The sequence below is a fragment of the Sorex araneus genome, chromosome 4 (assembly GCF_027595985.1).
Source record: "Sorex araneus isolate mSorAra2 chromosome 4, mSorAra2.pri, whole genome shotgun sequence".
Classification (NCBI taxonomy): domain Eukaryota; kingdom Metazoa; phylum Chordata; class Mammalia; order Eulipotyphla; family Soricidae; genus Sorex; species Sorex araneus.
Window position 1 is genome coordinate 143,595,284 of NC_073305.1, and position 27,310 is coordinate 143,622,593.

At 37.6% G+C, this 27,310-nt stretch overlaps 1 protein-coding gene across 1 annotated transcript in view; it reads right to left on the reverse strand.

Annotated features, from left to right (window-relative positions):
- GOPC (golgi associated PDZ and coiled-coil motif containing) overlaps positions 1 to 27,310 on the reverse strand; it is a 45,556-nt gene that overhangs the window by 11,467 nt on the left and 6,779 nt on the right. Inside the window, exons 2-7 of the mRNA XM_004613996.2 lie at positions 11,210 to 11,374; positions 9,797 to 9,820; positions 5,387 to 5,562; positions 4,041 to 4,206; positions 1,881 to 1,976; positions 545 to 709 (exon numbers count right to left, since the gene is read on the reverse strand). Coding sequence (XP_004614053.1) covers positions 545 to 709; positions 1,881 to 1,976; positions 4,041 to 4,206; positions 5,387 to 5,562; positions 9,797 to 9,820; positions 11,210 to 11,374 — 792 coding nt within the window. The remainder of the gene's footprint in view (positions 1 to 544; positions 710 to 1,880; positions 1,977 to 4,040; positions 4,207 to 5,386; positions 5,563 to 9,796; positions 9,821 to 11,209; positions 11,375 to 27,310) is intronic.

A 27,310-nucleotide genomic window follows, 5' to 3' on the forward strand; every position in this document is an offset into this window, starting at 1 on the left:
TTGGGTCACACCTGGCGATGCACAGGGGTTACTCCTGGCTCTGCACTCAGGAATTACTCCTGGCGGTGCTCAGGGGACCATATGGGATGCTGGGGATCAAACCCGGGTCTGCCACGTGCAAGGCAAACGCCCTACCCGCTGTGCTATCGCTCCAGCCCCCTCAGCTCTAAATTCTATGCCTGTAAAAATCAATCTAGTTCTAGCACCTCTTTTTCTCTAATATTTCATATCTGTATATTTTTATCAAGTTATTGCTGATCATTTTGATATATAAATGTGCCAGCTCCTTTTCTGAGCATTTTATATGCATTAACCTATGCAAATAACTCCCTCAAAGTTGTACATGCCTTGCCTTGCATGCAGCCGACTGGGGTTCTATCCCAGCATGCAATATGCTCCTGCTTCTTGCCCCCAGCCCCACTAGGAATGATCCCTGTATGCAGAGCCAGGAGTAAGCCCTGAGCACCACGACTGTGACCCAAAACAAACAGACCAAGAAAGAACCAACTGACAAATCAAATTTAGTTACATAAACAGAATTTACCTGCTGAGAAAGAATAGTTACAGCTTCTTTATGCTTTGTGTCCCTTAGGTTAACTCCATTAACGGCCAAAATAGCATCTCCAACATGTAGCCCCCCACATCTGTCAGCAGGCTGTCCTGGGTGAATCTCAGAAATAAGGATTGGAACACCATGTTCTTTTCCACCCTAACAAAAGGGAAAAAAGGTTAAAAGGCAGGAAATTAGTTTTTCCATAGCTGGATTATTTTAGTAATAAATAATTTCTTTAAGATATTTTTGACTACCCACAGTTTCTATAAATACTGAGTAAAATCAGACTATCTAAATGACAACAAAAGACATCATTTAATATACACAAAAATAGCTCTAAGACTGTGGTGTGAATTTCAATTTCAAAAGGTCAAAATGCAAGAGAACTGCAAGTCTGATAATCTATCCCTTTAGATTATATCATCATTATATATTTTTTCCATTAAAATGTATGCTCTGAGGGCAGTACATTAAAGAGAGTATTCAGTAAATATTCATTGGATAAACTTTTTTGTTACAACAAGCTACATTAAGCAATACCAGAAAGCCAGTGTACTGATGCAATGACTCAATATTACCAAATCAAAGTTAGAATAAAGCCATACTATTCATTCATCTTGCATATAGCACAGAGTAAGAGCAGACTCCCAAGCACTTTAAGACAGATGGTTCTCAGGAATGCTGCCAAAAGCAACTGCTTGGCAAGTCATCAACTTTAAAAAGGAAAAAAATATCTGGCCCCAAGAACTAACCGTGAAATCTGACAATAAAGAAAGGACATAAGAGAGAGCTAATACAGACTCCAAGAGTGCTGCTCAACTTTTCTCCACCCAGGGCCCCCTTCCAGCCTTGTTTCCTTCCTGGGGGCTCCTCCCACCCCCTAGAGTAGAGGTTGGCCCCCTAATCGCATGTCATGGATTGCCATTTACGTGATTTATACCTGTGGTCCTTTCAGAATATCCTAAGGGTCAAAAGTGGGGCCATATGTGTGCGGGGTGTGCCTCCCCCCCCCAGGGTTCTCTCCACAGAAACACTGCAATGATTCCGAGAGGCATACCATAGTATAAGGAAAAGAACTATGACCCGAGTTACAAAGAAAAGGCTATACTATAGTACTACAGATATGCTACTTAAACAGTTATTAAAAAGATTTAAACTAAGAAAATAAAAAGCTGATACAAAAATTCTGGTATGCATGGGAATAAATGTAGTTATTTATAAAACAATGCCCAGAATGTTTTGATTTCCCATGAAGTAGCATAATGGATAACTCGATAACTGGATAATTAGATAATTAGAAAAAGGCACCAGAAGCACTACTTCTTACTGTAATTGAAATGCCAAGGCCTTCATGGTCTTCCTTGAGGAGGAGAACTTTTCTAATGGGGCCAACACCTTGACTTTTCTTTAAAGAGTCTTGATCCTTATTGAGGGAGGAAGAAGATAGATTAGAATTAAATATATCAAATATAGCAACCGTATGTTATGTATGCAATTTCCTTTCAAAAAATCTTTACTAATTTTCTGGAATGGATACAAAGATGTTAAGAACAAAAGTGCTAAGAACATAGATAAAACAAAAGTTATTTTATCAGTATAGGGAAATGTGAAGATGATTCACTCTGATGTAAATATGTTTAATATTAAATCACATTTAAATTTTTAACGTCTTGTTGTTGTACTGTCATTATTATTTTGGTTTGGGAGCAACACCTAGATGTGCTCAAAACTTACTCCGATTCCTGTACGCTAGAATCACTCCTGACAGTAATTAAGGGACCATAAGCAGTACTGGAGATCAAACAAGGGTTGACCTCATGCAAGAAAAAACCCTGTGCTTTCTCTCTGGCTCCCATTATTTTACTTTCTGGAAAATCTCATGATTATTAAAACACCCTGTGCTTTCTTCCTGGCCCCCATTATTTTACTTTCTGGAAAATCTCATGATTATTAACATAAAGTTCAAAGTCCTTTTGTAGTATGAACTATCTTGTCATTTGGCCACTGCCTTGACAAGCAGGAAGCCACTGATTTCCCAAGAGAGCTCTGGCTTAAATGCTTAATGCATTCCCTTCTTCTTTCCAACTAACTTTATGTACATTAACAATTTATACAATATTGCAGAGGCAAAAAAATAAAAACAACAAAAACCCCTATATTAATCATACCCTGTTTTGAGGACACTGTAGCACTGTCATCCCATTGTTCATCGATTTGCTTGAGTGGGTACCAGTAACGTCTCCATTTTGAGACTTGTTATTACTGTTTTGGGCATATTAAATATGTCATGGGTAGCTTGCCTGGCTCTGCCATGTGGGTAGGATACTGTTGGTAGCTTGCTGAGCTCTCCAAAAGGGATGAAGGAATTGAACCTGGGTTGGCCTTGTGCAAGGCAAATGTCCTACCCACTGTGATATCGCTCCACACGGTGTTTTTTAAAAACTTCACATAAGGGTTGTTGCAACCCATGTTTTACCAAGAGAAAAATATCAGTGTAAAATCTGGGCCAGCCTTTTCATGTTCTAAGATGTGTGAGTCACTGGATAAGAGCAGATACATTTTTCATACATTAAGATTGCTATTATCTGGCAACTGTTATAATAAAAGTTAAGGTTTATCCAAACAAAAAGGAAAATATCAGTATAAATATTAATTTAGAAAGTACAATTTATTTGACAGAAATTCCCCAAAGAACTACCTCAATTTATCAATGACTAGTACTTCTTTCTCAGCTTATTAAAAAATTTAAAAAATTTAAATAATTTGATTATCCAGAAAAAATTCTGAAATGAGTTAAAGTAATACCATTATGCATATGCTAGCAATAACTCACAGTCCTCAAAAATATCACTTTCAGTGAATTAGTAAATCTATAGATTTTTTTTAATTTATTTATTTTTAATTAGAGAATCACCGTGAGGGTGATTTATACACTTTTGTGCTTATACTTCCCTCATACAAAGTTCGGGAACCCATCCCTTCACCAGTGCCCATTCTCCACCACCAGTAAACCCAGCGTCCCTCCCACCCTCCCCAATCCCATCTCCCCCCACCCCACCCTGCCACTGTGGCAGGGCATTCCCTTCTGTTCTCTCTCTTTATTTAGCTTCTACGGCCCCCGCAATAAAGGTGTTGAGTGGCCACTGTGCTCAGTCTCTAGCCCTCATTCAGCCCACAACTCCCTTCCCCCGCATGGCCTTCGACTACATTGTAGTTGGTGATCGCTTCTCTGAGTTGCCCTTTCCCCAGAATGTGAGGCCAGCCTCGAAGCCATGGAGTCAACCTCCTGGTACTTATTTCTACAGTTCTTGGGTGTTAGTCTCCCACTCTGTTAGTAAATCTATAGATTTAAGGGTTGTTGAAACTTTATATTTGTTTAATCCCACTTCCACTTTTTAAATAAAGGTGTTAAGAAAAGAATGAAAATAAATGGAAAAGATTTCTGATTAAAGAAAGAAAATAAATAGTGGGTGGCAATCACACATACATGGCCTGGCGGTGCTTGCATTGGCCGTTTTAGGTCATTACGTCCTCTGCAAGCTCTGATAACAGTTTTGTGACGATGCAAATGTATTTCAGCTTCCAACTGGTTCCAAAGCTTATCATGAGCAGGTCCCTTCATATCTCGTCCTAGTAACTGTATTTGCTGGACCCTTCATAGGAAGAAAGATTTAATTCAGTTCACTTTTCACTATACATAATAAACAAATTCAAGAGAATTACTGAACACAAATAGCTTTAAATATATCTAAGTTAATAAAGATTTCAATTTACATAGATATAAAAATTCTAAAAAGATTAAAGGAAACAAATTTTTACATATTTTCAACTATTGTATTATTAAATGTTTGTTTTTTGGGCCACATCTGGCAGTGCTCAGGGTTCATTTCTGGCTGTGTTCACGGATTACTCTAGAGGTCTTCAGAGGACCACATGTGGTGCCAAGGGCGGAACCCAGTCAACTGCCTTACCTACCACACTATTTTTATAACCCAGAAACTAGCTAATAAAAAAAAGAAAGAAAGCTTTTTATTTTTTAAAAGTAGTACTCAGGACTTACTCCTGTATGTGTTACCAGGGATCAAAATGGCATTGGCCACATGCAAGGAAAGTGCCTGAACCCCCATACTATCTCCAGAATCTATTCGTTAATCAAATCCAGACAAATCCAAATATATCTTAAGATAAGTTATGATATTAGTGTTAACTAACACATGCATTTCATGTCTTGCTGTAATCAAGGCAGGCTGAAAAATTAGATACTAGTAAATGCTAGTCTTTAGATAAAGATAACTGCACAAAAACATTTCTTCTGGCAGCTTTTTACAAAATGATCACTTTAAATATGTTAAATTAGAAAACACATACTTCAGGGTGTGGAGCAATAATACAGTGGGTAGGATTTTGTTTTGCATGTGTGACTGGCCTGGGATCAACCCCCAGCATCCCATATGGTCCCCCTAGACCACCACCAGGAGTAATTCCTGAGTGCAGAGCCAGGAGTAACCCCTGAGCATCACCAGGTATGCTCAAAATAAATACATACATACACACATACATACATGGAAAGAAAATGCAAAAATGCATATTTCAAGATAATATAAATTAATTTTTATTTACTGTGCACCAGTTTTTTTGTTTGGGGGTCAAACCTGGCAGTAGTCAGGGCTTACTCCTGGCGCTGTGACTTCTGGTGGGGATCAGTGACCATATTGGGTGCCGGGGATTAAACCCAGGTAAACTGTGTGCAAGACAAGCAACTGACCTGACCAGCTGGTCTATTTTTACGAACACCCCAAGAAAACCCTCCTTTTAATTTTTATTGTTACACACCTTCCTGCAAGTTCCTTGTCCAAATATTTGGCAGCCAGTCTTGCCCCATACACTTCAGCCTGGAGAACAGCTATATGTCTACGAAGGGCTTCGTTTTCTTTTCTCAATAACTTGACTTCAGCTTCAAGTTGAGTTTCTTTCATTTTCTCTTTTTTGTTTGCTTCAAGCTCTTGCTCCTTATTTCATTTTTTAAAAAAATATAATGCAATAAAGGTTATTTTAAGACTCTAGCAACAGACCATGTTCCTTAAAATACAAAAAAAAGCACACAGTCTATGATACCAACAATGAAGGTATACGGTAAATATTACCATTCCATTTGGTGGTGGCAGTGATGAGTGGTACACTTGATGGTACTCAGGGGCTGCACTCAGGAGTGAGCCTTGGAGGTGCTCAAGGAACCATATGTGGTGCCAGGAAGCTGAATCAGGGCTGTGGGTACTACAGCCACATGCAAGGTAAGTGCCTTACCTCCTGTACTATTTCTCCAGTCCATCCCATTTCCTTCCGATAAAATGGAAGACAAAGCTTTAAATGCAATTCTTTTAAATTTGTAGCAGAGGATACTGGAACCAAGTCTAGGTAAGATAAATGCTTGGTGGAAGGGACCTTAAGACTGAGGATACTAAGAGTTCTCTAAATTTAGATTTATCACATAGGAATATGAGTAGTTTCAATGGATAACTGACTCTTGTCTTGACTTTAAGTGTGAAAAGTGATTCAAGAATGAAAACTAAAAAAGAATCATGCTGGAGGCAGGAGTGATAGGGCATTGCGCAGGGCACTTGTCTTGCACAGGCTGACCCCGTTTTGATCCCTGGCATCCCATATGATCCCCTGAGCACTGCCAAGAGTAATTCCTAAGAGCAGAACCAGAAGTAAACCCCTGAGCATAGCCAAGTGTGGCCCACAAATAAGCAAACAAAAAAATAAGGATGATGGCTGAGCTCAAAACATTACATTAACCTTAGCATAGCACATCTGTAAAAGTAAAAACACTGAAATATGCAGATGTTTTATCCTTAAAGGAACAAGAAATTACAATGATAGAATTAAATAGATATTCCAATTGCTTGCTTTTAATTTTATAGGCTAACCCCACTGGTCCTCAGAGGCCCACCAGGGCAACCCCAGTGAGGTGTGGGAGCCACCACAGCTACACACAGTGGTGCTGGGGGATCAAAGTGACTTCACACAAGCTAAGCATGTGATTTACTACTTGAGAAAATTCTTTAATCATCTTTTTTTTTTTTGGTTTCAAATTTTGTTGTAACAGTGATTTACAAAACTGTAAATGTTATGTTTCTAAAGTATAATATTACTATTCCATGTCCAACAAAGTGCAATATTCCTCTGATTAAAACCACGACCAAAGTTCCAATATCCCTCTAATTAAATATATATGTATATGGTCATGAAGAAATGTTGCTAACCCCTGCACTACCTGTAGTATAGAGCTGACCACTGAATTTGGGGATTTGGTTCACCTATTTATATGTGAAAGTGAATGAAAAATTGCTTTCTGAGGGAAATACTGGCCATACTTGCTTACTATGAAATAGAGGAGCCATTTGTTTTTAGTTCTCATAAAAGTATGTTATTCTACTCTCTTCCTGAAAGTACCTTATATGTGTAAACTCAGAGGTGTCAAAGAGTATAACCTCAATATCTTTGTCATCAAACTTTTATCACAACTTAGCTGTGAGAAGAACGCTCAATTTACTTTAAAAATGTGAAAAACAGTATGTAAGATGCCTCCAGGATCAAAGCAGAGTTCAAAAAGGCACATGTGATGGGGCTCTAGCGATAACACAGTAGAGAAGGCGCTCGCTCTGCATGTGACCCACCCAGGTTTCAATCCCCGGCATCCCATATGGTTCCCTGAGGACTGCCAGGAGTGACTCCAGAATGCAGAGCCAGTAGTAACCCCAGAGAACCATAACGTATGGCCCCAAAACCAAAACACACACACACACACACACACACACACACACACGACAAAAATAGAAACAGAAGGTACAAAATTCTGAATGAAAGAGTTAAATTTAAAGAAAAACTGAATTGCCAAACAAAAACTTGACTGCTAAACAAACCACTTCTAAGAACTGAGTAAGGGCTTTAACTTTTTAAGCACCATTTTTGTTTTGGGGCAACACCTGTCGGTGCTCAGGGATCACTCCGAGCACCCCAGTGACATGTGAGGTGTGGGTGATTGAAGCCTGGGTCACCCATTTGTAAGGCAAGCACACTGCATGCTGAAGTATCTCTCTGTCCTACAACTGCCATTGTTGAACTGAGAAAACCATCCAAATATTGAAAAAGTATATTTATCTAAAGTTACCTTTGCTGATTTATTAACTTACAGAATCTACAAATCTTGTGAAAATATGATTAAATTATTGGTAAGATATGGAAGTCACTCATAATATCTTCATTAAAAAACATAAGATCTACCTTAGCACCAGTAAAAATTACAACCCCAGTAGAAATGGCAAATGATACTGCTTTTATTTAAAATGTTAATTAAAATTTAGTTAACCTGCTTTTATTATATGTATAATTGTCTATACCTTATATTCTGGCTACTAATAAGCCGTGAAATTTAAACAAACTTTCAGCAATGTTTCAATACGAAATCTGCTATATGCTTTGGTCTACTATTTTAATATCAATATATTACATGCTTAAATACAAGGGAGTAAATAATATATAAGCTAAAGTGAATCAAGACTGTATCTTGTATCTGATAAATACAAGATTAATAATCAAGACTTTTCAACTTGTGTAAGGAAAAGAACATACTTTTTTTTTTGCTTTGCTTTTCGGGTCACACCGGCGATGCACAGGGGTCATTCCTTGCTCTGCACTCAGGAATTAGCCCTGGTGGTGCTCAGGGGACCATATGGGATGCTGGGAATTGAACCCAGGTTGGCCTTGTGCAAGACAAATGCCCTACCCGCTGTGCTATTACTCCAGCCCCAAGAAAAAGAACATTTTGAATTTGCTTATTACTCTTAAAGAATTTGGGGATATTAATATTATAGAATCCTTTTATAACTTTGATATTATTAAAATTTTAAACTTCTTTAGAACTTATTTCTTTAAAAAGCAGGAATTATTTCTAATATAGGCCACAGTTGGGAGTACAAAAATAAAATATTTATGACAATGTAGTTAAAACTGTTATTTTTTTAAAGTATTCTAGAAACTAAAAATTCTGTGGCGTGATAAACTTTATATTGAGGATTAAGCACTTACAAATATTTTAATGACTTATTCATAGAGTATTTATGAAAGATGAGAGAAAAATATTGTGACTTATTTTAAATGACTTATTTTAATGGTTCAAATCCTTAACACTCTGATAAACTCTCAGGCCTGAAAAAAGAGTGTCAAGAAGAGAACTAAGAATACTTAAGTAGGGGCTGGAGTGATAGCATAGCGGGTAGGGCGTTTGCCTTGCACGCGGCCGACCCAGGTTCAAATCCCAGCATCCCATATGGTCCCCTGAGCACCGCCAGGAGTAATTCCTGAGTGCAGAGCCAGGAGTAACCCCTGTGCATCGCCAGGTGTGACCCAAAAAAACCAAAAAAAAAAAAAAAAAAAAAAAAAAAGAATACTTAAGTCAATCACATTTCAATTTAAAGAGATTTACATCTAAATTTATTTAAATTTTTTATTTAAAATAAATTTTAATTTCTTTAAATTAAAATTTTTAATTATAATTTAACCTGTTTTTAACTATCATCAATAAATTAATATTATATTTAAGAACAGTATATTTTCAGATGAAGCAAAATTATGACAAATTAGAACCAAATTATCAAGTAGGGATAGTGGGAAAAAAAGTTTATATAGTACCATTATTTCTACAATGATTTCTGGTAAAGTTTCCAAAATTCAGTTGTTTTAAGTGCAATATCATTTTAGAATTTATTTTAGAACTTCTTTCTTTAAAAGTTAAAGAAATCTTAAATAAATCTTAAGAGTGCTGAAACATGCAGTGATGAAGAAACCAACATGCATATATTTTTTCCAGAATAAATTCAAACTGAAAAGGAGGTAAAAAACTAGGGCTAATTCTTCAAGACATTTAAGTATGAAAACTAACTGCTCTTTTGGGACAGAAGTTTGAACAAGTTTCAGGTTCAGAAATTGTCAAAAACTGATGGGCTCTGTAGGTAGTAGATATAAATCACAAAGGAAAAATCTTTACCAACATGTAGTAAGGACAGAGCAATGATTGTTTAGTGGTTGTCACTAAACTTTCTCAGTATTGGCGTGTTAAAAAAAATGTTTTTAAATCAGACATCATTTTCAAACAGAAAGTGACAATGCGTGGTATGCAAATAAAACACCAAGAACATTTCTGCATGACACATTAAAGCAAAATAGAAATGGCATACTTACCAGTTCCTCCACAGAGGGGACAGACTTAAGATATAAGAAAGAAGTTTTATAATTAGAAAAACATCATGAATAAATTAGCTAGTGGCATAATCAATGTAAGAAAAATGCTCAAATCAATGCAAGAAAAAAATACTAAAGCACATTTGCAAATCGATAAGGAAAAGTAATTATTAGATTAAAAGAAATTTATCAAAATAAGTTCATGATTTCTGATTCACTGTTTGGCCACTATAGCACCTTGTTTTAAACGTAATGTTAAAACTTAGGTTTTTCTTTCTACTAAAAATGTACAATGTCTCTCAATGTCTTCAAGAAACAGTTACAAATTACTTATTTGCTTAAATAGAACTGAAATTCACAAAACTTTAAATTTAAAAGGACATCAGAAGAATATATTCATTTGAATAAATTCCAATATCTGTATTAGCAACTAATTAAATGTAATTAATGGACTATACGTAAAACTATAAATTATATTACTCTTATCATTATCACCAATGTTAAGATGCTCATTTTCTGCTTCTCCCCAAGCTATCTTAATACTACTTTGCACCTCTACAGTAAACAAAGTACCTAGCACATAGTATATTATACATATGAGGTCAAACTAAAATGAGACTTACTGAGATTAAACAAAAAAACTAACAAGCAGCTAGAGATTGCCAATGAGATGGCTAGAATGGCAAAATGCTGAGGAGAATTTCATAAGGTTACTATAACTGGCAAACAACTTTTTGCTTTTCCTTGGGATCTTCCTTCTTCCTGCAGAAACTGTAGACATAACAATATGACAAAAATGGAAAACCATAATAACAAAAAGAACCTGGATCGCTGTTATCTGTGAGTAATCATTATCATTTCTGAACTGTTTGTGAAACAATCATTTACCCCCAAAATTCTGTTACTTAGAATTTGTTAATTCAAATTAAAATTTAGTCCCTTAATGCAACTGTATTAATCCCAGTGTAATATAGCAATGAATTCTTTGTGTTATGATCACAAAATTTAATATATCTATATGAATACTCCTTTTGATTTGTTTCAAAACTCTTAAATGGGGAAAAGATCACATTTTAAATGACAGCATGTATATTATCACAGATCATTTCTAACAAGTAAGATTGTTGATGATAATGATCTTAACATTTCCTACATTTCTTGTTTTTTCAGGGGGTGGAGGAGAGTCAATGGGTGACAACTCATTGAGTGCTCAGGGAACACTCCTGGCAATCTCAGTGGTACCAGAGAACAAACTATGGTTGGCCAAATACAAAGCAAGTGTCCTACCTGCTGTTACACTATCTCTTTGTTTTTTCTTTAAATTTCCCACAATACACATTCTTCTGTAATTAAAAAGCTTCATTAAAAATTGTTTTCTGCATATTCCAAAACTACATGTAGTAAATTACTTACCAGTTTTGCCTTAATGGTACCAGAGTCAACACTTTGACCAGTTTTGGCATGAAGCTGAAGCTGAACAGAGTGCAACTGTAAGAGCTGATCATGTACTTCTTTCTCCAGTACAACTTTCTCTGCTTGGGTTTCTGTAAGTTCAGATTTCAGGTCCACTAATTGTGCCTTATGAAACAAAAACAAAAAGATTAGGCATAATTTTCATTATTTTGGCTCTGATAATTACTATTTTAAAATAACTAAAGACTATCTTTGAAACGAATCGATGAAAGAGACCATTACTTGACTGAGAATCAAAGTACACGCAAGATACCTGAGTGGCAAGAGAACTTTGCCTTTAACAGTACTCTCTTATAAACATGCTACTCCACACTGCTTATTTTAAGAAGTCTTTTTCTGTTTTCCCTTTATGAACCAAGTTTATGAAAACACACAGGTTATGGAACAGTTCATTTTCCCACAGAAATAATGTTCTAGAGCAGTACACTAGCATTAATAGTACATCAGAGAAGAGACCAACAAGTGGTATTCTGTATTCACCCCACAATATGCTAGCCCCAAACAGCCAAATCACTATCATATATAGCTATTTTAGGTGCTAAAGTATGAGCTACTAGGCTACAGTGGGCCTAAAGATAACAGTTAATTGTAGTCTACAATACAGTAAACTACAGTTAACTATTACAGTAGAGCAGAACTTGTCATCACAACCACTTACCCATTCAATTTGAAGTTTTTCATTTTTCACAAGTGACACACTGTTTTACAGTTTTGCAAAGAATATATCCCTTGTTTGTGTTTGGTCTTCCCAACTAGCCTGTAAAGTTCAAGGCAAGGCCTTAGTTTTGTTTTTGTTTTTTTTAATTACTATTCAATTAAAAATAATTTTTTTAATTACTATCCAATTAAAAATAATTTTATCAAGCATTTAGGAGCCCAGAACTTGGCCAACAAAAAAGAAAAATGGGGGAGAGGGGGCCTTTTATTTGTAGATTTTCTAATACCTTTTTTAACTTTTTATTTCCTTCTACCCTCCATGGAAGTCCCTTCAGTGCTGTGGTTACTGGTTGTTGTTCCTGTCACAAAGACCTGATTTTGCATAAACAACTGGCTCTGAAGCTTACACATTTCAGCACTGGTATAAGCACAAGGATCACATTCTTTAGCTGAAGCCAGCTAGTCATTATGGAGGTGATCACAAAGGATCGCCATAGTGCTCACACACTTCCCCACCAGCAGTCACAGTTCCTGGTGGTAACACACATCCATGTTAGCTCCAGTGCTTGTGGCATATCATACCCCTTTTTTTTGTGCTTACCCACAAGTAGCTGTGGAGAGGCCGAAAATCATAGTAACAGTAAAGTTGCCAGAATCATGCTCAACACATGTGGGACACTAGGGATTTGAATTCTTCACCATGCATTTGCAAGGCAAAGCACTCTATGACCCTGTTCTTCCTCCAGGTCCCAGAAAACAAAACTTTTAATATTATAAATACTTATGCTGTTGAGACACTTTCATATCAATTGCACCAATATGCATGTGAATCAGCAGTATAGCACTGTAGTACTGTCGACCCCTTGTATTTTGTTCAATTTGCTTGAGTGAGAACCAGTAATGTCTCCATTGTGAGACTTGTTACTGTTTTTGGCATATCAAATACGCCACAGAGAGCTTGCCAGGCTCTGCTGTGCTGTGCGGGCAGGATACTCTCGGTAACTTGCCAGGCTCTCCGAGAGGGACGGAGGAATCGAACCCGGGTTGTCCGCGTGCAAGGCAAATGCCCTACCCACTGTACTATTGCTCCAGCCCCCAAAGGCTTTTTTCAATTGTGCCCATGTTACTGAAAAAATAAGCTGCATACATTATATAGTGAAATAGGGCAACTTATCTTTTGCTGCACATGAAACACAACTCTGTTGAGTGTCTGTTGAGACAACACTAGTTTACTAGGTTACAGAGAATATGCTAAATCCCAACAGAAAATGCCACATTATTTCCCAAGTGACTGCCACAAATGACATGCCTACTACATATAAGAACCCTGAGAGCTGCATACCCTGGCCGTTACTTGGCATTATCACTCTAATTTTAGTCACTCTGGTTGCAATGTAATGGCTTTCTGTTGTGATTTGATAAAAGCTTCTTGATTATTAATAAGGCTAATTACCTTTCACATATTTATTAACCAGCTGAATATTCTCTTTTGTGAAATGACTACTGTAAAAGTCTCTTGCCTGTTTCTCTAAAGGAGTTTTTCCTTATTGATTTGCAGTTCTCTCTCTGTCTCTGTCTCTCTCTCTCTCTATATATATATACATATATACACCATACCTATTAGTATGAATGTGAGCTCCTTTATTTTGTATGAATCACAAATATTTTCTTATTTTTGATTGGATTTTCACTTTCATAGTTGTTTTGATGAGAAATCTTTAATTTTTAATACAGTTCTTAAAATATCATTAGCTTTCTCCCCATATTGTATTCTTCCCCTGAATTTTACTTCTTTTTTTATCAATACTGCAGCATCTGCTTCCATTTTACTTGCATTTACTTGTATAATTTTTGTTTATTTATTGTGGTGGGGGTCTTAGGCCATACTCCATTGTTATACTTTTCAAGCTGTAACTGTACATAAGTACACACATCAAATCTCTATTGCTCTCACTACAAGACCTTGAAAAGTACGTTGTTGTTTTGTTTTTTTTTTTGTATTTTGAAAGCTTGGGAAAATATATAAAGAAACACAGTAGAGGAATAGCAAACATTCATAGGCAGCATAAACTGAGACCTGGCTTTCTGTAGTTCAGTGCGAAGCTTACCAGGGGCAGGGGGAACATACTGGACTGGAGCTTGGACTGGAGCAATAGCACAGCAGGTAGGGCATGCAGCCGACTCGGGTTCAATTCCTCTGCCCCTCTCAGAGAGCCCGGCAAGGAACCGAGAGTATCCCACCCGCACAACAGAGTCTGGCAAGCTCCCCGTGGCGTATTTGATATGCCAAAAACAGTAACAAGTCTCACAATGGAGATGTTACTGGTGTCCGCTCGAGCAAATCTATGAACAAGGGGCCAACAGTGCTACAATACAGTGCTATTTTGAAAGCTTTGAGTCTTCTTTTACCTAATTCCTACTTCTAATACTTTTAATTTCTGATTTCTATTTTATTTTTAAAATCTGTTCAAAACAGCCATGAAATTGGCCAGCAATGTTACCCTTTCCTTCACTATTCTCTGGCATTTACTAAAGTGTTACCTATTTCTAGCTAATAACTATGAGCAGTAGTTAACTCTACAAACTGCAGAAAGAAAGGTTTAGAGAACTTTCATTCTTTTTTCCCATTATAGATCACTGCACACTCATCCTATATTTAAATATTTATATTTATTACTTTTCCTGCACAGCAGAGCCTGGCAAGCTATCTGTAGCGTATTCGATATGCCAAAAACAGTAAAACCAAGTCTCACAATAGACATGTTACTGGTGCCCGCTTGAGCAAATTGATGAACAACAGGGACAATGACAGTGCTATTTATTACTTTTAAATTCAGAAATTGTTTTTTAAAAATTAATTTCAGGCACTGTAGGATAACATGGGGTTTGTCCTTTCAGCCTTGCCTCAGCGAACTTAGTTTACCTTAAAGCAATGTCCTTTCTGTATGGACACAGGAAGACAGTTAATAGTATGCTTTGTAACTTGGGAGTTGATTGACTCCAACAATATTTACTACTGGGCATTTGCTTTCTTGACTCAGTTGCTCTTAGTTCCTAGCACCCCCAAAACAGGGTCCCGACAAGGGACAGAATGGACCCAGGGCAAGCTGTGAGCTACCCTGGCATCGAAATGGGCCAGGCCAAAGCACCACAATACTCAATTATAAGTTGAGAGCATCATCATAGACAAATGCTGTCATGATCCAAAGATAACGAGGAGACTAGGACTCTGCTCAGGTTAGGACGACTAACTTGACCTGAGGGCTGTGGTCTAGAAAATATAGTGAGATGTCCCAGAAAGAACCAAACTTTAAGCTTATTATCTCTTACTGTGCTCATACAGAATGACATTGCTAGAAATATTTGAAGTAGATTTACTACAACTATTTAAGTGGATTACTAGCTGAGGAAGGAAGAAAACAACACACCCTTGTTTGGATCCCACCCTTAAGTGGATCTCCTTAAATGGATCTGGAGTAATCTCCTTAGATGAGATTTTGTTAATCTCCTGGAGGAGTGGTTTTTACCCCTCTTTGTTGATTTGTTAATGTTCAACCCACCTTTGTGTCACTACCCTAGTGACTGCTATATAAACTAAGTCTTTAGGAAGAAGACAAAGAGACCGAAGACACAGAAGCAACAGAGAAGACACAGAAGCAGAACACAGAGCAAAAGAGAATCATCAGAGCCAGAAGCAGGGGAAAGAAAGAGCACAAAGCGAGTGAGAATCAGAGTCAGAGTAAGAGTCAGAGTCAGAAGTGAGAGCGAGTGGGGCTCCAAAGACTAAAGCAGAAGGGCTCCAGAGAGAGAGATCAGAAGAAGAGAGGTCAGAAGAGAACAGAGGAGAGACTATAGAGATAGTCAGAGATAGAGAGACAGACAGATGAGAGCACAGTGGCACACACAGAAGCAAAGCACAAGGAGGAGCCATACACAGCGACTCGAGAGCACCGAACATGAGCAGCGAGAGGGGGAAAGAGCACCGCCCGGAAATCCCGAGAACAACACACATCATATCACCTCTTTCGTGCCCGTGCGCATTTGTATTTTTTATAAGGCACCATGGTCCACCTACTGTTAATGGTAGGGTTTTATGCCTAGAACATTCCAGAACCACATCCTTCATCAGTGTCCACTTCCCTCCACCACTGTCCAATATGTTTCCCCTGCCCCTGGTAAGCTTCGCACTGAACTATAGAAAGCCAGGTCTCAGTTTCTGCTGCCTATGAATGTTTGTTATTCCTCTACTATGTTTCTTTACATCACACATATCAGACAGATCTTCTGACTTTGCAGAGCAGGATACTCTCCCAGATCTGTCCATGTAGCAGCAAATTGCATGATTTCATCTTTTCTCCAATAATTTTGGCTCCATGAATAATGTATTTTATATCCAGCCCTTCTTACCAAAGCATGCTAATAATTTCAATGTTTCTTTAGTTCCTGGCTTCTTAAGTTGTGGATCCCATAAATAAATGTAGGATCACATAATTGAATATGTGGTTATGAAAATCTTATTTTAAAATAAATTTATAATTTATGCGCAGTAACTATTTGTGTACCTATCTTATATACCTGGATTGTGCGAAAATTTCTCAGGACAGAAGGAGTTGCATGTAGGAAAAGTTTAAGAATCCTTGCACTGATCTAGTAGATTTCTCAGAAGGGTCATATGACATTCATAATTTCTGGAGTATAAGCCCAAAGAATTACTGAGTCATATGATAATTCGATATGTAATTTAAAGCATCAAACAGTTTTTCCATTGTGGCTGAATCATTAACATTACCAGAACTATAGGAGAGAGCTTATTGATAGTAATGTAATTAAATGTAAATAAATGTAAATAAATTTTTTATTTTTGCTTCTAATTACTTATTTTTGCTTCTAATGCTTACTAATTACTGTTACAATATTTATAATCTGTACTTTTCTCACAAATCTTTTTTCTCTCATAAATCCTTTTTTCTTGTTCTACTTACTCTATTGCCAATCTAATAACACAGATTCCATCCTTCTAACTTAGATTCCATTCTGAAATAAGTTTTCCGTTTTCTCCAGATGTCTAAGTTACTTGCTATTCAATTATTTGAGTTTTCCTTTTACTTATGAATTAAACTGTTTACTTATAGTCATATATTATTCTTTTCCCTTAGCTTATTAAGTTTCCAGTTTTTCTCTGCTTTATGATTGTGTTTTTCTCATGTAACTTCATTATATATATTGTTATATCATTCTAATAATGTTCATCTACGTTCATTACAGTATATCCTTATGGGATTTAAGTCCTTTTCTATTTCTTTTATTTTAGTCACCACGGTTTGGTTTCTAATGCTGTGAATGGCAGGCTTTCATGTGTAACACATTCCAGCACCACACCCTCCACCACAGTATCTAATTCCCTCCACTGTTGTCTCACCCCTCCTGGCCCGTCCTATTCCTCCTTCTATCTCCTGTGGTATGCTTACTACTTAAGACCAGTTCAATTTTTGTTGTCTGTGGGCATGTTATGTCCCTACTTTGATTCTTTATATCCCACGCATGAGAGAGCTCACTCTGTGTCTGCCCCCTCCTCCTGACCACCTTCACGCAGCATGATACTCCCCAGATCCTCCTCGCCTCAGAAGCAAGCTGTATTATTCCATCTTTTCCTATATCCAAGTAGCATTCCTTATTTTCTGTTTCTGCCTCCTTTGCTATTTCTGACAAACAGGTGCTTCCCTACAATAAGAACCTTCTGTGTGGTTTCTACTGCCCCAATCCACCCATATTCTGTGGTTTTGTTTTGTTTTGTTTTGGGGTCACACCCAGTAGTGCTGGGGGTTACTCCCAGCTCTGGGCCCTGGGTTTGCCCCCCCACAGTATTGGAGACTGAAACAGGCTGAACCTGGCCTCCCACAAGAAACACATGCCTTCAACTCCAGTGAGCTATCGCTATCCTCATGCCTGCCTTATTTAGTTTTGCTAAAAAGGCTATCACTGACTTTTTCCAATTTTTCTGAGTTCAGTCTATTTGGGGAAAAGATGTTTTTAACTTTAAACAGCAATTGTGGATAAGTTTCTCAGACCAGAACTGTTCAGATCACATTTTATTGTGACTGAAAAGTTGTGATAGTCAAGTAATTTAAATATAAGTCACTGTCACTGTCACTGTCATCCCGTTGCTCATCGATTTGTTCGAGCGGGCACCAGTAAAGTCTCTCATTGAAAGACTTATTGTTACTGTTTTTGGCATACCCAATACGTCATGAGTAGCTTGCAAGGCTCTGCCATGCAGACTCAATACTCTCGGTAGCTTTCCGGGCTCTCCGAGGGGGATGGAGGAATCGAACACGAGTCAGCCGTGTGAAAGACGAACACCCTACTGCTGTGCTATCGCTCCAGCCCCCCAAATACCCAAATATAAGTCACATATTAAAATTTTTCTAGTATCTAAATTAGAGAAATGCAAATAGATACTTTTGTAACTCTACTTAACCAAATATACATAAACAGTACCAGAGAGATAGCATAGTGGGTAAGGCACTTGCCTTGCATGCGACTGGCCCAGTTCAACCCCCAAGTGTGCATAGGGTCAAAAGTGATGAGAGGGGCTGAAGTGATAGCACAGCGGGTAGGGCGTTTGCCTTGCACGCGGCCAACCCGGGTTCGATTCCCAGCATCCCATATGGTCCCCCACCACCACCAAAAGTAATTCCTGAGTGTAGAGCCAGGGAAAAAACCCTGTGCATCGCTGGGTGTGACCCAAAAAGCAAAAAAAAAAAAAAAAAAAGGTGATGAGAGCACAGAGCCAGGAGAAAGCCCTGAATACCACTAGGTCTGGCCTAAGACCCTTCCCGTATGTGTGTGTGTGTGTCTACACAAACATATATAATGCTATTATTTTATATATACAAAACCAACTATATCACAATATATAAGAATTACTAAAATGCTGCATTTAAAAAATTTTTCATTAAGACCTCACAATCTAGGATGTATATTACACTTACACCACATCATAATTTTGTTTACAAGTACTCGATAGTTAAATCAGACTAATAGGTAGCTAATATACTGAATCTGTATCTGTATCTTTTATGAATTTTAAGAAGTGAAAAATTTCATTAAGACTACTAACAAGGCTAGAGACATAGTAGAGCAGGTAAAGTGCTTGCCTTGTATGCAATTAATACAAATTTGATGCACCCCATATGGTCCCCGAGCTCCCCAGGGTAAGCCCTCAGCACAACCAGGTATGGCCCCAAACAAAAAAGAAACAAAAAGATTAATTACTAAAATAAATATTACTAGTAGGTGACTCTATTGTTTAATTGATTGTATAACTTTTTGTATAAGCATTGTATAACAAAAGATTAAGTAAACAAAGCTTCATTTCCACTGTTTTCTAGAAAAGAATACAAGATTTTATGCATTTCCATAAATAATCCCAACTCAATAAATTTAGGTAGAGAAACTGACATGATTAAAAAAGTGTCTTACAGATTTTTTTCACCCCTTTAACAAATTCAACAGCAAAAAAAAAAAAAAAAAAAGTCAAAGCATTTGGATTCACCTATTACTAGACAAGGTTCTGTATACTGAGAACTTTAAAGCACAAGTAAGCCTGTACCAAAAAGCAGGGCCACCAGGATCAAAGATCATGATCAATACATATTGAACAATGGCAATTTGAACTCATAAGCCTTGGTTTTTAAGGTTGCGAGGAAGGCATTCAAAGTCGCTATACTATTCCTCTGAATGCTGGTTGGTTTGGTTTTTTGTGGAGTCAGGAATCAAACCCAGGGCTTCACAGATCCCAAAGTGCTCTACCACAGAACTACATCCACAACCTAGTCTTGATTTTTAAAAAGAATCAAAAATAAAATATCTGAATAAACAATGCCCCCTTTTTGAGCAATAGCAGTTTATGCTAACATTTCTAAAAATAGTTTACAAGTCATTATCTATAACAGCCCTCACATCCTTTTCCATTTTATTGACTTTGATTTTGTACTTGTCTTAATTGTAATATTGTTCAATAGAGTCCTCCATCATTTACTACAAACTGGAAATGAATCTAAATATTTAATTATTCACTGAAACCCTGTGTTAAAAATAAAAAAATGAAAGCTTCACCAACGTGTACATACTGCCTTGTTATTTCACTGCCATTTATTTTCAAAACTGAAAATCAAAGGGCATTAAAAACTGAGTAAAGCTTCTATACCATTAGTCATTAATTTGGCAAACCAATATTCACATCAAGAATAACTATTTTACGGGCTGGAGCGATAGCACAACGGTAGGGCGTTTGTCTTGCATGCAGCCGACCTGGGGTAATTCCTGAGTGCAAAGCCAAGAGACCCCTGTGTATCGCCGGGCATGACCCAAAAAGCAACATCAAGATTAGACATTTTCATATTTTAATGGCTATAACTTGTTTATTGGAGCGATAGCACAGCGGGTTGGGTGTTTGCCTTGCACGTGGCAACCCAGGTTTGATTCCTCCGTCCCTCTCGGAGAGCCTGGCAAGCTACCAAGAGTATCCTGCCCGAACGGCAGAGTCTGGCAAACTACCCGTGGCGTATTCAATATGCCAAAAACAGTAACAACAAGTCTCACAATGGAGAAGTTAATGGTGCCCGCTCAAGAAAATCGATGAACAACAGGACAACAGTGCTACAGTGCTATACCTTGCTAGTGTCATACAATTTTAGAATGCAAAGAGATCTTAGAGAACATTAAGACTATAATTATGCCACTGGTATTTAGAGAATAAAACCAAGACCTATAAAGGCTGTATTTCTTCCTAGTCTTATCTCACTGGTAAAGAAACTAAACAGCACAGACGCCCTGCGTGTATTATGCTAGGAGCCACAAGAAGAAATGTGTTCCTATACTACACCACGTATGTTTAACTTACTATATATTTACAGCCACCAAAGCAAGCATTTATACGTCTGCCATATGGCATGTACATCACATCCATTATCTCTAATTCTTATCATGCTCTCCATATTTTAATTAAGGAAACTTTAAAAAAAGAGTTTAAGCAATATCCCCTAAGATCACACAGCTAGATGGTTAACACTCAAAACCAATTTGACCATAAAAAAATAATTAAGAAAAAGTCTGGAACTATTTCATCTCACTGTCTCACTGCAGCCATAACCTAACTAGTCTGAAATAAAAGCTGGGGCCGGAGAGAGAGTACAGTGAGCAAAGCACTTACTTGCACACGGACAACCCAGGTTTGCTCCCCATCACCCCATATGATGCCCTAAGCCTGCCAGGAGTGATCTCTCGGGGTGCAGAGCCAGAACAAGTCCTAAGGAACATCAGATGTGCCCCCCCCAAGTCCCTGAAAATAGTGAAACCTATTAGCAAAAACAGCTAATTTCAATCTTCAACTTTTTAATTTTCATGACACTGCCCCCCCCCCACACACACACAAAATCTGTTTAAGGCTTAATAAAGAATGTTAAAGGTAGTTGGGATACACTGTTATCACTTCACATTTTATCTTAAAGATCCATTTACAGAAGAAATGCAACAAAACTGGGTTCAGGGATAAGCAGCACAAGTGCGAAAGCTCCTGCTTACACATTTGGGCTCACCAAGTCTGAGTCCCAGTGCCATATGCTATTTACATTTACAATCTCTCATGCCAGATAACCACAGCAAAAGGAGGGCTGGGGGTGGGATGAATATCTATTTTGTGTGTTAAAAAGAAAAAGAAAAAGGAACCTAAAGGAACCTATCAAGATACTCTTTCCCTGAAAATAATTAAGGGCAAAATTTCAGTCTGGATGGTCTCTGAACTATCAAATCTGAGATTTTTCTAGGCAGTGATTCAAGATGTGGTTCCTGTATCACAACTATCAGCTGACATGGAATTGGGAGGCAGATGAAAATTAAGAGCATACTGTGCAAAACAGGAATAAAAAAGAGAAACAGTTAATCTAAATAATATCATAAAATCATCATTTATGCTTAATAATCTATTTTATTATTCTATTGTTATTCTATCCCTATCTCACACCCTCTCAAAACAACAAAATTTTCCCTTCAAGAACATCCTTTCCTATTGTAATTTTCCTTTTTTCTTCATTTTCTGGCAGTGCTCAGGGCTTACTTAAGAATGTGCTCAGGGAACTATATCTAATAAAATCCTTAATTATGGGTTCCACTGTGGCAACAAAATCAAAGTAACCTTTTAATTCTGTTTCCTATTACTCCACTTTGTCTAGATCTTAATCATTTGTCAATATAATCTAAAGATACACAACAGTTACACTTTGCTAAATCTTAGTTCATTTTGATATTATTAACTGTCTTATAAATTAAAATGCCAATTATTCTACCTTAAGCTCCCTTCGAAAACTTAGTTGGTGGGGTGAATAAAATTAAGACAAGAAATTAGTGATCAAGTTGTACAGCAAAGGATTTTCAACCCGTTCATTAGTTTCAACATGCTTGCTGATCTTGTAGTAAAATTCACAGAAATTCCAAGCTAAGAACCTAAAATTATCTCACAAAGTCTTTAGTTTAAGCAAGAAGAAACTGAGGCCCCCAATTTTTTGCACACTGATGCCAACAGTGCAATTTGTGTTAATTAAATCACACTCAGTATGAGCCACTGGCGGTATGCGCTGTTAATGTGTTAAAGATCAGAAGGCAAAAAAAATTAAGTGCCAAAATATACAAATTACAGATGGCAAGATATCATTATAAAAGTATATTCAAATATGTTGGAGGACTAAAGCTGAACTGAGTTCCTTGTTATCAGAATCTTATTATATAGTTCTCCTTGTTTCATTAAGAAAGGAAATGCCAGCGAACTAAAGAGCTAGTAGAGTGGGTAGGGTGCCTGCTGTGCATGCAGCCAGCTGAACCCTGGTTTGATGCCCAGCGCCACAGAGTTCCCCCATGCCTGCCAGGAGATAAGCCTGAGCACAGCCAGGAGGACATTCTGAGAACAACCAGATGTAACCCAAACACAAATGCAAAAGCAAAAAACAAAAATCCCCACTTTGTCTGTTAGGTTTCCCAGCCTCACCCCCTACCACTGGAACTAAACTTTTAAAAGAATGTTAGCAGACATTCTTAGACAAAGGATCCTAAATAAGTGACAGCAAAAGCAGAAACACTTTTCACAGGGCCTTTTCTCCTGTGACACCGTTAATGGGATAATGAAATGAATAAGAAAACATACTTGATTTATTCTTTCTCTCCTTCTCCTACAAAATAGAATAAACTCGTTTTGATTTTGGGTAACACCCAGCAGTGCTCAGCACTTAACTCCTGGCTCTGCATTAATGGATCACTCGTGGTGGGGCTGGAAGACCATAATGGGGTACTGAGGATCAAAACTGGTCGGCAGCATGCAAAGCAGTCACCTTCACTTGCTGCTCTCCTACAAGCCCTCCAAGAGCACATTCTCAGAGATAATTTGATTTAATCTATCCCTTTCCTAAAGAACATTCCCTGTTTTCTCTTTTCCCCCTCTACCTGAGAAGCACTGCTCCTATTACCTAAAATTTAGAGAAGCCCACTGAATCCTTACTCCTCCCCCAGATCCTATCCTACCTAACAAAGGTGCTCTGGCCCAAGGCTCCCTCCCAGTGTTCATAGCCAAAAGGGGCCATGGTTCAAGGCAAGGACCCAAGGACTAGTATAAAAGAAATGAAAAGCAGTTGGTGGGTTAGGAGTGCATGGCTATCTTTCACACAAGTATCTCAATTATTATCTCAAAAGTGTGTGGAAACTTTCAGGAAATTTACAAGTTCTTAGTCACTTACTTCAATTAGTAAGAAAACATTAGTTGCATTTTTCTCACAGTGTTGATATCTGCACTAAACGTGCAAAAGTGATCAGTAAAATTTTTAGTATTTTATACAAAATAATGCAGTGGCATCAAATTATACTTCTCTATTGTAAACATTACAATTTTTTTCATTTATGAACATCCCTGATGGCGCAGGCAAATAGCCCAACAGGTATATTATACCCTAGCATGTGTGATGCCCTGAGTTTGCTCTCTAGCACAAGCCCTCCCCAAAAGCCCCTCAGTAAACTTGTGACACTCCCCATGCCCCCAGTATCACTGGACTGGCCCCTTAAAAATAATAATAATAAAATAAATGAATGAATGAATAAATAAATAAAGGAGGCCTGGATGCTAGACACTATTTATTTATTTTAAAAAATCACCCCTGAGCCAGAGAGATGGTACAAGGGTTAGGGTATTTGCCTTGCATGCAGCTGATCCCACTTTAATTCCCAGCACCACATATGGTACCTCAAATACTGCCAGAAATAACTCCTGAGCATTGAGCCAAGAGTAAGCCGTGAGGACTGTGAATGTGGCACCACGGAAAATTAAAAAAGCAGAAACAAAAAGTTTCTATCATTAGTACACATCACTTTAATATTCTGTGTAACTAAAGAGGATGCATGAAATATTTCTACCAAATAGCAAGTTATGTTGTTTCAAGGGAAAAAAATATAAGTACTTGAGTTGCCAGGCTTATCATATTTAATAGAGCTCCATGAATTTCAAAGGAAAGCGGGAGGTGGAGGTGTGTGAGACTCTAGCATTAGGTGGCCGAGAACCGGCCCAAGGCTACGGAGAACAAAGAGCCAGGGAAAGGAGAAACAGGGACCCAGGCTGGCTGGTAGGCAGTTTATTTCTGTCTTCCTGTATCTATACAAAAAGGATATTGCTAAATAAACCATGCCAAGGACATAAAGGAAAAAGAAAGACAATATAAGATTACTAGTAATAGATGGAATTGGGTGTGCCTCAGGGGCACTGTTGTGGGAGTAACTCAATAAATCTAAACTCCCTACAGGAGGAGCAAAGACAACCCAATGTTATCCAACAGAGCACCACCTGTATCTAAATGAAGGACAAATTAAACTAAGATTACTAGATGGTGTATATGTTCTTGAGAATAAATTAAGTGAATCTGCTATTTCAAGGAAAACAACTGACCACATTTATCGACAAAGATAAAAATGTGCTTTCAAGTGCAAATTAGAATATTAAATATTTTAACTCTTGTCATTATATGAGCTTTATTTTTCACTCTGCTGTTTTTGTGGGACTTCCAAGAAGTGCCCAGAGGCCAGCTGGCCAGTGATTCAGTGCAATCACTGAATGCAGTGCCACTTGTGATAGTGGTTATGGGAGCTACCAAGACACCATTTGGTGGTGCCCAGGGGCCAGAACTACACCTTGGCAATATCTGGGTAGCCACGCAATCAATGCCAGGGATTGAACCTGGACTATAGGATATACAGGGTGGGCACTCCAGACCTTTAACTATCTCCTAGCACCACCACCACAAGCTTCCCATCACCTACAAACGTTTTCTGAAACTAGTTATACTGATAAATATGCCAATATTCGGAAGGGTTACAAAAACTCAGAACCAATAATTTTAGATTGATGGACTGATGATATTAAAATCATGCCTCAAACTCAAAGACTACATAGAGGGACCAATGCACCCTCATATAACTGTATGAAAAGTCCACTGAAACAGTTTCAGACTCCATATTACTTAACTTTCAAGAAACAATGCAAAAAATAATATCCACAATGATCTAAAAATATTTCTTCCTAATTCAAATATTTACCTGTGAGGTCAAATCCTACTCTATAACTAAGAACCCTATCACAAACAACGCCAGAAGCAGATGCAAGAATACAACCAGATAATCTGAAAACCTGCAAAGATGCAAAACATTGCCACTCTTCTAATTTTTTTAAAAAGAGCTATTTTTCACTTCAAAAATATTTATATTAATACAAAGCCTTATTCTTACATTTTGCTTTCATTTCAATATACACAGAAAAAAAAACATATTTTTTAAAGTTTTGGGGATATCTTAACTTTAAAGACTATAAAGTGTTCCTTAGACCAAAAAATATGAGAAGCTAAAGTTTCTGAAAGAAGCTCCACATTCCTGACCCATATAGAATAAGAGAAAACAATGACAATACATTATGTCACTGGAGAGACATCCTGCCATAAGGAGTGTGAATTTCATTTAAATTGTAGTTGGGGAATCTTAAACAGCAAACATTTCAGCTGTGTGTAATATAAAAAACAACATGACTCAACTCAAACTGGAAGGGTTGAAATGGAGACTCCGGTAGATAAATCTCTGATGCCTTTTTCCAGGGTTAAAGTATTTGTGAACCTCAAAATGAAATTCCAAACAATGTAAAACGTTCAGTTTTCATTCTAATATTCAAAAACTCGGTTGCTATGAGCAAAATGAAGGTGGAGTGAGGAGAATCAGCCTACCCAATATATTTCAATTGTCACAATGATGCCAAACTCAAACTCAGCATCCTTATATAATAATATTTAGTTATTTTTAACTAGCTTCAATTTTTCTTAAAATGAAATACTATTAAATATTAACTCAGGGCTGGAGCAATAGCACAGAGGGTAAGGCATTTGTCTTGCACGTGGCCAACCTGGGTTCGATCCTCTACATCCCATATGGTCCCCCAGCATCACCAGGAGTATTTCCTGAGTGCAGAGCCAGGAGCAATCCCTAAGCATCGCTGGGTGTGACCCAAAAAGCAAAAAAACAAAACAAACAAAAAACAAAAACTCTTAAGTTAAATCCCTGTGAATTACATACCAAGGTAACAGATAAACCTGCACATCCAGTCACTGAATGAGAAAGCAAGCACTGAGTTCATCACTGTGGACACAGCAAAATAAATAATCCTGGCTGTCATGAAAATGCTACTACAGAATTAGTCTTAGCAATTTTTGAAGACTCATAACAGAGCATTAGGAAGTTTTTTTTTCAATTACTCAAATGAGTATGTTAAGTATACACTGTATGCTAGGATCCAGAGACTGAAAGATAAGACATGGACTCTGCACTTCAAATTTTCAGTCTAGTAGAAAGATATTAAAAATTTCCAGTTATGAAATAAGAGTGTCATTAAGTCCTATTCTGGAGCACATGGAAATGCACCAATTAAAAAAAATAGTTTCGGTGCTGTAGCAATAGCACAGCAGGTAGGGTGTTTGCCTTGCACGCGGCTGACCCGGGTTTGATTCCCAGAATTCCATATGGTCCCCTGAGCACTGCCAGGAGTAATTCCTGAGTGCATGAGCCAGGAGTAACCCCTTTGCATCGCCAGGTATGACCCAAAAGGAAAAAAAAAAGTTTCTAAAAGTGGGTACACCTAAAAGTGGGATGGAGATCAACAAATTATTATGTAGACTGGGAGAAGGGGAGGATCTGAGACATGAAAACCACCAGCAAGTGAGAGAAGGATATATACAGTTCAGAAAGCCTGATATTTAATGTGTAAGCTCCAAATTTCCCATTTTAATCAGGGTCCATGTGCCAATTCTATAACTG